Raw genomic sequence first — 12,115 nt, 5'->3', positions numbered from 1 at the left:
CCTATAGGTGAAGGGCTCAGTCCCACAAGACTGCCCCCGCCTTAGATGCCAATCACGAGTCTGGGCCTTCCAGACTTCTGACTAACAGGCTATACGTCCTACAACCCCTCGTCAGATTCAGTAATTCGCTATAATGGCTCACAAAAGTCAAGGACACATTTCCTTATGTTTACTGGTTTATTAAAGGATATAAGTGAACAGCCAGATGAAGAGATACATAGAGTGAGGTTCCAAAGGGAAGGGTCCTAAACACAAGAGCTTCTGCTGGAGTTGAGGTATACCACCCTTCCAGCACATGAATATGTTCACCAAACCAGAGGCTCCCTGAACACCGTCTTTAGAGATTTTCATGGAGGCTTCATCATGTAGGTATGGTCAGTTAATTATTCAGTCAGTCTCCAGCTTCTCTCCCTTCCCTGGAGGATGCGGGGGTATGGGGCTGAAAGTTCCAAGTATCTAATCATGGCTTGGTTTTTCTAGTGACAAACCCCCATTCAGGAGCTCACCAAGAGTCACCTTACTAGGACAAAAGACAATCCTATTACCCAGGAAATTTCAAAAGATTTAGGAACTCTATGTCAGGAACCAGATTCAAAGAACAAATGATGCTTCTAGCACCCCTATCACTCAGGAAATCACAGGGGTTTAGGAACTCTGTTTCAGGAACCAGGGGCAGAAAACAAATATATATTTCCTATTATGTCAACAGATGTTGAGCATCTTTTCCTGTGCTTATTGGTCATTTGTATATTTTCTTTGAAAATGCCTATTCAGATCCTTTGGGTTGTCTTTTTATTCCTGAGTAATAAGTATTCTTTGTATATTCTACCAGTCCCTCATTAGATACAATTTGCAAATATTTTCTGCCATTCTCTGGGTTGTCATTTCACTTTCCTGATTTGTGGCACAAAAGTTTTTAATTTTGATGTAGTTCTACTTAACATTTTTTTCCTTTTTTGCTTGTGCTTTTGATATAATATCTATTAATAAGAAAACCATTGCCTAATCCAAGGTCATGCAGATTTACTCCTATGTTTCAAGAGTTTTATATTTTAGCTCTTATATTAGTTTTAGATTATATTAGTCTTATATTTAATATTGTTTTTAATATAATTAATAACTAATATAATTATATGTTCAATATAATTATAATTAATATTAATTTTATATTTTATCTCTGTGATACATTTTGAGTTAATTTTTGTATATGGTGTAAGGAAGAGGTCCAACCTGACTATTTTGCATGTGGATATCCAATTGTCCTAGCACCATTTGTTAAAAAGACGGTTCTTTCTCCCATTGAATTGTCTTGGCACCCAGTCAGTGATGATTTACATGCTATTTAATTCAATATTCTTTTTTTCCCACTTATTTAACCTCTTAGCAGTATTGACACAGTTCACCATTCCCTCCTTCAAATACTCTATTCTCTTTGTTCTCCTTTTACTTATCTTTCTATTTCTCTTCAGTCCTTATAGGTCCTTCATCTTCTAAGCTTCTAAATGTTGGGTTTTCAGTTTCTGAGGCTGTGTAACCAATTACCACAAAACTTGGTGGCATAAAACAGTCATTTATTATGCTCATTGTTTCTTTGGGTCAGAAATTCAGACTGGGTAGAGCAGGGTCAGCTTATCTGTTCCATTATATCTGGGGCCTCAGCTGGAAGACTTAGGCTGGAGACTGGTGTCATCTGAAGGCCTGTGAACTCACATATCAAGCTATTGATAATGGCTATTGGCCGGGGGCGGGGCTCAGTTTATAGCCACATGAGTCTGTTCATGTAGTTTCTCCACATGAGTTAGTTTGGGCTTCCTCACAGCACAGTGTCTGGGTTCCAAGTATCCAGAGGGAGAGAGAGGAAAAAAGGAAGAAGAAGCTGGGGGAAAGCCATGTGGGCTTTTATGACCTACCTCCAGAAGTCACACAGTGCCACTTTGCTATAGATTTTTACTTCAAGGTAGTCCCCAGGTCTCACCCACATTCATAGGAATGGAAACAGACTCTACCTCTTCATGGAGAATGGCAAAGTCCTAAAATAGCCTGTGGGATCAGAAATATTATTCAGAAAAACAATCTGCCGCAGTCTTTTCTGGCCACACTATTCACCTTCTTCCCACGTGCTACATACACTCATCCCCACCCCCAAATTCTCCCAGAACCTCATCCCATATGGCACCAGGCTGAAGCTTGAGGTTCGAGGTCTCATTGAGGTCAGGCCCAGGTGCAGATGAGATTCCTTGGGTACAGTTTATTTTTTTTTCCTTAATCTCCAATAAAATTTTAATTTTTAAATTTAATTATCAAAATGTATACTATATTAGATCAATTGTATACTAATAATTACATTGATAATAAAGAAATTGTTTAAGGCCAAGTATGGTGGTTCACACTGTAATCCCACCACTCTGGGAGGCCGAGGTGGGAGGATTGCTTGAGGTCAGGAGTTTGAGACCAGCCTAGACAACATAGTGAGACCATGACTCCATAATAAATTTTTAAAAAATTAGGCATGGTGGTGCACACCTGTAGTCCCAGCTACTTGGGAGGATGAGGCAGGAATATCACTTGAGCCCAGGAGTTTGAGGTTTCAGTGAGCTATGATGACACCACTGCACTGTCTGGGCAACAGAGAGAGAACCTGTCTCAAAACAAAAACAAAAGTTGTTCATATACTTTTTCTTTAAAAACAAATTTTATTTTATAAATTGACTCATAATAATTGTACATATTTACAAGGTACATAGTGATATTTCAGTACATATGATATATAGTCATCAGAGTAATTAGCATTTATCATCTCAAACATTTATCATTTTTTTGTATGGAGAACATTCAGTATCCTCTTTCTTGCTATATATTATTGACTATATATTATTGTTAATTATAGTCATCTTACAGTGCTTTAAAACACTAGAACTTATTCCTCTATCTAGATGTAATTTTGTATCCTTTAACAAATCTCTCTCTATGCATCTCTTCCCCTTACCTTTCCCTGCCTCTAGTATCCTCTGTTTTATTTTTTACTTCTATGAGGTAAACTTTTTTTAGCTTCCACATATGAGTGAGAATATGTGGTATTTAACTTTCTGTTCCTGGCTTATTTCACTTAACATAATGTCTTTCAGTTCCATCCATGTTGCTATGAATGACTGGATTTCATTCTTTTTTATGGCTGAATACTATTCTATTGTGTATATATACCACATTTTTCTTTATCCATTTATCTGTTGATGGACACTTAGGTTATTCCATCCATATCTTGGCTATTATGAATAGTGCTGAAATAAACATGGGGGTGTAGATATCTCTTTGATCTATTGATTTCCTTTCATTTGGATAAATACCCAGTAGTGGGATTGCTGGATCCTATAGTTCTATTTGCAGTTTTTTGAGGAACCTCCATGGTGTTCTTCATACTGGCTGTACTAATTCCAATTCATACCAGTTCTGACCAATTGGATATAAGAGTTCCCTTTTCTCTGCATCCTCGTCAGCATTTATTTTTTTCCCCCAAAACACTTGTTATACCACCAACTGAAGCAAAACAACACAAAATGCTGCCACTTCACCCAAAAGCAGTGTTTTTAATTTGCCCTTTCTTGATAGCCTAATGGGCATTTGTTATTTTTTGCCTTTTGATAATAGCCATCGTAACTGAGATGAGATGATATCTCATGGCTTTGATTTACATATCCCTGATGATTAGTGATGTTGAATGTATGTAATCTTTTGAGAAATGTCTGTTCAGATCATTTGTTCATTTTTTAATTGGATTATTTGTTGGTTTTTTGTTGTTGTTGTTGTTGTTATTGAAATGTTTGAGTTCCTTGCATATTCTAGATACTAAACCTGCTGGACAAATAATTTGCAAATATTTTCTCCCATTCTGTAGGCTCTGTATTTTCACTCTGTTGATTGTTTCCTTTGCTGTGCAGAAGCTTTTTAGTTTGATATAATACTATTTGTTTATTTTTGCATTTGTTGCTGGTGGTTTTGAGGTCTTATTCATAAAATCTTTTTCCAGACCAGTGTCCTGAAGCATTTACCCTAGGTTTTCTTCTAGTAGTTTTATACTTTGGGGTCTTACATTTAAGTCCTTAATACATTTTGAGTTGATTTTTTCATAGGGTGAGAGGTGGGGGTCTAGTTTCTTTCTTTTGCGTAAGGCTATCCAGTTTTCTCAGCACCATTTATTAAAGAGATGGTCCTTTCCCCAGTGAATGTTCTTGGCAACTTTGTCAAAACTTAAGTGGCTATAGATATATGAATTAATTTCTGGATTCTCTATTCTGTTACATTGGCCTATGTGTCTGTTTTTATATTTAGTACCATCCTGTTTTGGTTACTATAGCTTCGTAGTATATTTTGAAGTCTGGTAGTGTGATGCCTCTAGCTTTGTTCTTTTTGCTCAGGATTGCTTTGGCTATTCAGGGTCTTTTGTGGTTTTATATAATTTTTAGGATTTTTTTTTTTTCTATTTCTGTGAAGAATGTCATTGGTATTTTGATAGGGATTGCATTGAATATGTAGATTCCTTGTAGCATGGTAATTTTAACAATATTAATTTTTCCAGGCCCTGAACATGGATATCTTTACATTTTTTGTGTGTGTCTTCTTCAATTTGTTTTTCATTAGTGTCTTATACTTTTCCTTGTAGAGATCTGTCCCTTCCTTAGTTAAATTCATTCCTAGGTATTTTATTGTTTTTGTAGTTATTATAAATGGGATTAGTTTCTTGATTTCTTTTTCAGCTAGTTCATTGTTCATATATAGAACTGCTAATGATTTTTGTATGTTTATTTTGTATCCTGTAACTTTACTGAATTTGTTTATCAATTCTAAGAACTTTTTGGTGATGTCTTTAGGTTTATCTGTATATAAGGTCATGTCATCTGCATTATAGGGACAATTTGACTTTCTCCCTTCCAATCTGGATGCCCTTTATTTTTTTCTCTTGCCTAAATTGATCTGGCTAGGACTTCCAGTACTATGTTGAATAAAAATGGTGAGAGTGGGCAACCTTGTCTTGTTCCAGTTCTTAGCTGAAAAGCTTTTGTTCAGTATGACGTAGGCTGTGGGTTTGTCATATATGGCCTTTATTGCATTGAGGTACTTTTATTCCATATCTAATTTTTTTAGAGTTCCTATCATGAAGGGATGTTGAATTTTATCAGATGCTTTTTCTGAATCTATTGAGGTGATCATATGGTTTTTGTCCTTCATTCTGTTGATGTGATATATCACATTTATTGATTTACACATGTTGATCCATCCTTGCATCCCTGGGATAAATCCCACTTGATTATGGTGTATTATCTTTTTGATGTTTTGTTGGATTTGGTTTGCTAGTATTTTGTTGAGGATTTTTATGTTTATGTTCATCAGGGATATTGGCCTATAGTTTTCTTTTTTTGTTGTGTCCTCCTTTGGTTTGGTATCAGGCTTATGCTGACCTCGTAAAGTAAGTTAGGAAGTATTCCCTCCTCTTCAATTTTCTGGAATAGTTTGAGAAGAATTGGTATTAGTTCTTTAAAAGTTCAATAGAATTCAGCAATAAAGCAATCCAGTCCTGGAATTTTCTTTGTTGGGAGACTTTTTATTACTGATTCAATCTCATTAATTATTATTGGTCTAAGTTTCTATTTGTTTTTGGTTCAATCTTGATAGATTGTATATGACCAGTAATTTGCCCATTTCCTTTAGGTTTTCAAATGTATTGGACTATAGTTGTTCATAAAAGTTGCTAATGATCCATTATACTTGTGTAGTATCCATTGTGACATCTCCTTTTTCATTTCTTTTCTTTCTTTCTTCTTCTTCTTCTTCTTCTTTTTTTTTTTTTTTTTTTTTGAGACAGAGTCTCACTCTGTTGCCTGGGCTAGAGTGCCATGGCATCAGCCTAGCTCACAGCAACATCAAACTCCTGGCTCAAGTGATCCTCCTACCTCAGCCTGCCAAGTAGCTGGGACTACAGGTGTACACCACACAACTGGCTAATTTTTTTTCTATTTTAGTAGAAATAGGGTCTCACTCTTGCTCAGGCTGGTCTCAAACTCCTGAGCTCAAGTGATCTTCCCGCCTCAGCCTTCCACAGGGATAGGATAGGACAGGCATGAACCACTATACCCAGCCCTCCTTTTTCATTTCTGATTTTATTTATTTGGGTCTTCTCTTTCTTCTTAGTCTAGGCTAATGATTTGTCAATTTTGTTTATCTTTTCAAAAAACTTTTTGTTTCATTGATCTTTTATTTATTTTTAGTCTTATTTCATTTGTGTCTGCTCTGATCTTTATTATTTCTTTCCTTCTAAGTTTTGAGAAGGAAAGAAATTTTGAATTTTGATTTCTTCTTGCTTTTCTAGTTCCTTGAGGTGTATTGTTAAGTTGTTTATTTGAAATCTCTGCTTTTTTGATGTAGGCATTTATTGCTACAGACTTGCCTCTCAATACTGCTTTTCCTGAGTCCCATAGGTTTTGGTATATTGTGTTTCTATTTTCATTTGTTTCAAGGAATTTTAAAATTTCCTTCTTAATTTTTTCCTTCACCCATTGGTTGTTCAGGAACATGTTATTTAATTTCCATGTATTTGTACAGTTTTGAATGTTTCTCTTGTTATTGATTTCCAGTTTTATTCCATTATGGTAAGATAAGACTTAATATAATTTCAACTTAAAAAATTTTATTTTGAGACAGGGTCTTGCTCTGTCACCCAGGCTAGAGTGCAGTGGCGTGATCATAGCTCACTACAGCCTTGAACTCCTGGGTTTAAGTGAGCCTCTTGGCTCAGCCTCCCATATAGTTGGGACTATAGGTGTGCACCACCATGCTCAGCTAATTTTTAAATTTTTTATAGAGATGGGGTTTTGCTATGTTGCTCAGGCTGGTCTCAAACTTCTAGCTTTAAGCATTCCTCCCACCTTGGCCTCCCAAAGTACTTGGATTACAGATGTGAGCCATTACACCTGGCCAACTTTTAAAAATTTTTGAGACTTGTTTTGTGTTCTGACATCTCTTCCATACTGGAGAATTTTCTGTGTGCTGATGAAAAGAATGTATATTTTGCTTGTTGGGTGAAATGTTTTGTAAATATCTTTAGGTCCATTTGGTCTATGGTGCAGTTCAAATCTGATGTTTCTTTGTTGATTTTCTGTCTAGATGATCTGTTCAATGCTGAGAGTGGGATGTGGAAGTCCCCAACTATTATTGGAGTCTGTGTTTCCTTTCAGACCTAATAATATTTGCTTCATATATCTGGGTGCTCTGGTTTTGGGTGCATATATATTTACAATTGTTACATCCTCTTGTTGAATTGATCCCATTATTATTATATAATATCCTTCTTTGTCTCTTTTTACAGCTTTTGCCTTAAAGTCTGTTTTATCTGATATAAGTATAGCTATACCTGCTTGCTTTTGGTTTGCATTTGTGTGGAATATCTTTTCCCGTCCCTTCACTTTCAGTCTGTGTATGTCTTTATAGGTGAGGTGAGTTTCTTGTAGGCAGCAAACAATTGGGTCTTGTATTTTTATCTATTCAACAAGTCTATATCTTTTAACTGGGGGATTTAATCCATTTATATTCAAGGTTATTATTGGTAGGTGAGGACTTACTCATGTCATTTATTGATTTTTTTTTTCTGATTGTTTTGTATAGTTTTTGTTCCTTACCTCCTCTCTTATTGTTTATTTTCATGGTTGGGCAGCTTTCTGTAGTGATAAGGTTTGATTCCTTTCTCTTTCATCTTTGTGTATTTGCTCTACTAGTCAATTTTACAATTTTGCATGTTTTAATTATGGTGATCATCATCTTTTTGCTTCGAGACATAAGAGTCCCTTGAACATTTCTTATAAGGCTGGTCTAGTGCTGATGAATTCCCTTAGTTTTTGCTTGTTTGAGAAAGATTTTATTTCTTCTTCATTTCTGAAGGATAGCTTTGCTCGGTATAATATTCTTGGCTATCAGGTTTTTTTTTTTTTTTTTTTTTTTTTTTTTCTTTCTTTCTTTCAGTACTTTGAATATATCATCTAAATTTCTACTGGCCTATAAGGTTTCCACTGAGAAGTCTGCTGCTAGTCTAATGGAGATTCCCTTATAAGTGACTTGATGCTTTTCTCTTGTTGTTTTTAGAATTCTTTCTTTGTCTTTGACTATTGACAATTTGACTATAATGTGCCTTGGAGAGACATGTTTGGGTTGAATCTATTTGGGAACTTTTGAGCTTCCTGGATCTGGATGTCCTCTCTCCCAAGACTTGGGAAGTTTTCAGCTGTTATTTCATTAAACATGTTTTCTACATCTTTTCCCTTTTCTTTTCCTTCTGGAACACCAATAATGGGAATATTTGTTTGCTTAATTATATCCTGTAAATCCTGTAGGCTTTCTTTATTGTTTTAAAATCTTTAATTCTCCTTCCTCCCTCCCTCCTTCTCTTCCTCTCTTTCCTTCCTTCCTTTTCTTTCCTCTCCCTCTCTTTCCTTCCTTCCATCCTTTCTTGGTCTGCCTGAGTTATTTCAAAATACCTGTCTTCAAGTTCAGAAATTCTTTCTTCTGCTTGGTTTAATCTGCTATTGAAGCTCTGTTTTATTTTTCATTTCATTTCATTCATTGAATTATCCAGCTCTAAGATTTCTGTTTGTTTGATTTTTGAGACAAAGTCTTACTCTGTCAGCCCGGGTAGAGTGCAGTGACATCATCCTAGCTCACTGCAACCTCAAACTCCTGGGTTCAAGCAATCCTCCTGCTTCAGTCTCCCAAGTATCTGGGACTACAGGCGAGCACCACAACACCTAATTTTTTTTTTTCCTATTTTTTAGTATAGACAGGTTCTTTTGCTCAGGCTGGTCTCAAACTCCTGGCCTCAAGCTTCTCCCACCTTGGCCTCCCAAAGTGCTAGGATTACAGGCATGAGCCATTGCACCCAGCCTGTTTGATACTTTTTTTATGGTATCTATCCTTTTGTTGAATTTCTTATTCAAATTGTAAATTGTTTTCCCAATTTTGTTGTCTGTCTTTATTCTCTTGCATCTCACTGAGTTTCATTGAGATTATTATTTTGAGCTGGGTGTGGTGGCATGTGCCCGCAGTCTCATCTACTTGGGAAGCTGAGATAGGAGGATCAGTTGAGTCCAGAAGTTCTGGGTTATAGAGCACTATGCCCACTGGGTGGCCTCACTAAGTTTGGCATCAATATGGTGATGTCCTAGGAGTGAGGGACCACTAGGTTGCTTAAGGAGGGGTGAACCAGCTCAGGTCAGAAACAGAGCAGGTCGAAACTGCTGTGCTGATCAGTAGTAGGACTGTGCCTGTGAATACCCACTGCACTGCAGCTGGGGCTACACAGCAAGACCCCATCTTAAGTTTTAAATAATTACTTTGATTTTTTTTTTCTGGCATTTCATGTATTTCCTTATGACTGGGGTCCGTTAATGGAAAATTCTTGTGTTCCTTTGGAGGTGTCATGTTTTCTTGCTTGTTCATGTTTGATGTGTCCCTACATTGATTTCTATACATCTGGTGGAACAGTTGCCTCTTCCAATTTTATGGAGTAGGTTTTGTAGGAAAAGACTTATTTGTGTGGATGAGTCTTAGTGTGTCAGTTGGGTGGGGTGTGTTGGCTTTGGTTCTAGGTGGATGCAGTAGTGTAGTCTTAGTGTAGTTTCTTTAGCTGTAAGTTATACTAGTGATGTTTGTGAGTGTCTCAGTGGCCTAGGCTGCGAGAGTTTGTATGGTGGTGGTGTGGCTTTGCTAGGGGTAGATTCATTGGGCTATTTCTCAGTTCAGGTGTATGTGTGTGCACCTAGTGGGTCAGCCTACTTGGGGTCTAGCTTGCTAGAGATGGGGCTGCATGCTTTTACTGTGGCTGGGGGCACAGCTGCTTAGCATTGCAGAGGCATGTCCATCTGGGGTCAACCTCCAGGCTGTTTCTCAGGCCCTGAGCATGGGAAGGCCTAGAGGCATGTCTGCCAGGAGCAGAACCCCCAGGCTGTTTCTCAGGCCCTGAGTGTGGATGTGGGGCCACTGGACAGGTGTGTGTGGGGAGGTATGCTCCCCAGAGGGCAGTAGCCTGCTGCACTGTTTCTCAGACCCTGGGCACAGGTGGGTGATCACTTCACCAGCCTGGGGGCATGTCTGTGGGGGTGGCTCACAGGGCTGTTTCTTAGGCCTGGGTTGTAGGAGTATGGCTGCTTAGCAGCATGGAGGCATGTCTGCCAGGGGCAGCCTGTGGGGCTGGGGTATGGTTTCTTGATGACAGTTCCCTGACTGCTGTTCCACTTGATCTGAAAACCTATAAACTACAGAGTCAATTTTGATACCCTGTTTTCCATCATAACCCAACAAACAATGGTGAGGCATAAGATAATCTCATTCCAAGAGGGGAAACCAGGAGGCATATAGAAGTCACTGATCCAGAACAATTCTCTTTTTATATTTTCTTCCTGTGTGATTATTTCAGTTATCATTGCTTTAAATATCCATATATTCATGACTTCCAAATTTCCCAACAATTCAAAGTGCCACACTAGAATATCCAATTACCGTTTGACACCTTTACTAAGATATCTCACAGATATTTCAAATTTAACATATTAAAATGAACTCTTGTTTTCTACTTTACCCCATTTCCTCCGCAAACTTGTTCTTTTCCTGGTTTCCTCATCTTGGTAGATGATTCTTACTATACATCTATTTGCTCAGACCAAAATCTAGGACTCAGACTTAATTCTTTTCTCTCTCTATCACCTCTAAGTCCAATCATCAGCAATTCTGTATTTTCTTTCTCCAAAATATACTCACTTTTTTTCTTCTCACCTAGGTTTTAACAATTTACTTATTTTTTTTTTTTAACAATTCCTTTTTTTTTTTTTTTTTTGAGACAGAGTCTCACTCTGTTGCTCCAGGGAGAGTGCAGTGGCGTCATCATAGTTCACAGCAACCTCAAACTCCTGGGCTCAAGCGATCCTCTTGCCTCAGCCTCCTGAGTAGCTGGAACTAGAGGGTGCATGCCACCACACCTGGCTAATTTTTCTATTTTTTAGTAGAGACAGGGTCTCACTCTTGCTCAGGCTGGTCTTGAACTCCTGAGCTCAAGCGATCCTCCTGCCTCGGCCTCCCAGAGTGCTAGGATTACAGGTGTGAGCCACGGCACCTGGCCCCTCCTTTATTCTTGCTCCCTTCTAATTTCCTTTGACATAGCAGTCAAAGCAATATTTTAATTCTTATATCTTACTGTGGTACTATCTTGCTCACAGTCTTGTGTGAATTCTCATTACACTTGGGAGTAGAATCCAAATTCCTTATCATGGTCTAAAACGTCTGTGTAACTGGCCTTTGCCTATTCTTCTGACTTTATTCCCTGTCACTTTTCCCCTTACCCGCTATGCGTCATCTCCTCTGGGTTTCTTTCAGTTCCTCAAACATACCAAGCTCTCAAAAAAGATTTGTACCCATGCTATTCTCTATTCTCTGTCACTGTATCCTGTTTGCTTCCTTTTATAAAACTTACCTGACTTCTAAGTTTTATCCTATTTGTTTACTTGTTTATCTTCTGTCTCCCTAACTGGATTGTGAGCCCCACAAGGTCAGGGGCCATGTCTGCCAATATATACCCAGGGCCCAGAGTGCCTACCATACAATATGCAGTCAAGAAATATTTGTTGAATATTGTTTAAAAGTATAATTTTGTTTTGAGATAACATATTATAATTAACATTTAATCATTAATAATATTAAATGTATTACTTCCTAATTCTCTTGCTGAAAGTAGCCTTTTATTTTTTTTCTTTCAGTAATTGCCCTTCCTTTTTGGCTGCTGCTTTAGCCAGAGCCACGTCAGACGAAGTCCTTCAGAGTGATCTTTCTGCACATTATATTCCAAAGGAAACGGATGGCACAGAAGGGACTGTGGGTGAGTACCTTTCTACGTAATTCGTCTAAAAATACTAAAAGCTTCTCATGTGTAGTGGCCTACACATGAGTGGTCCTGCAAAATACTAAATCTAATTACACTTACCCACTGGTAGCAGGAGGAAAAAAATGCAAAAAATTTTTTCAAATTAATAAAAAGAGGGAAGAAGAGAAAAAAATTCAAGTGTATTTTTAAAAAGGTAGAGTAGCA

At 37.6% G+C, this 12,115-nt stretch overlaps 1 protein-coding gene across 1 annotated transcript in view; it reads left to right on the top strand.

Annotated features, from left to right (window-relative positions):
- PPM1E (protein phosphatase, Mg2+/Mn2+ dependent 1E) overlaps positions 1–12,115 on the top strand; it is a 192,136-nt gene that overhangs the window by 159,625 nt on the left and 20,396 nt on the right. Inside the window, exon 2 of the mRNA XM_069481115.1 lies at positions 11,787–11,905. Within this exon, the coding sequence (XP_069337216.1) occupies positions 11,787–11,905 (119 nt within the window). The remainder of the gene's footprint in view (positions 1–11,786; positions 11,906–12,115) is intronic.

Source organism: Eulemur rufifrons, chromosome 9 (genome assembly GCF_041146395.1).
Source record: "Eulemur rufifrons isolate Redbay chromosome 9, OSU_ERuf_1, whole genome shotgun sequence".
Lineage (NCBI taxonomy): Eukaryota > Metazoa > Chordata > Mammalia > Primates > Lemuridae > Eulemur > Eulemur rufifrons.
This window is presented reverse-complemented; position numbering and strand designations above follow the sequence as displayed.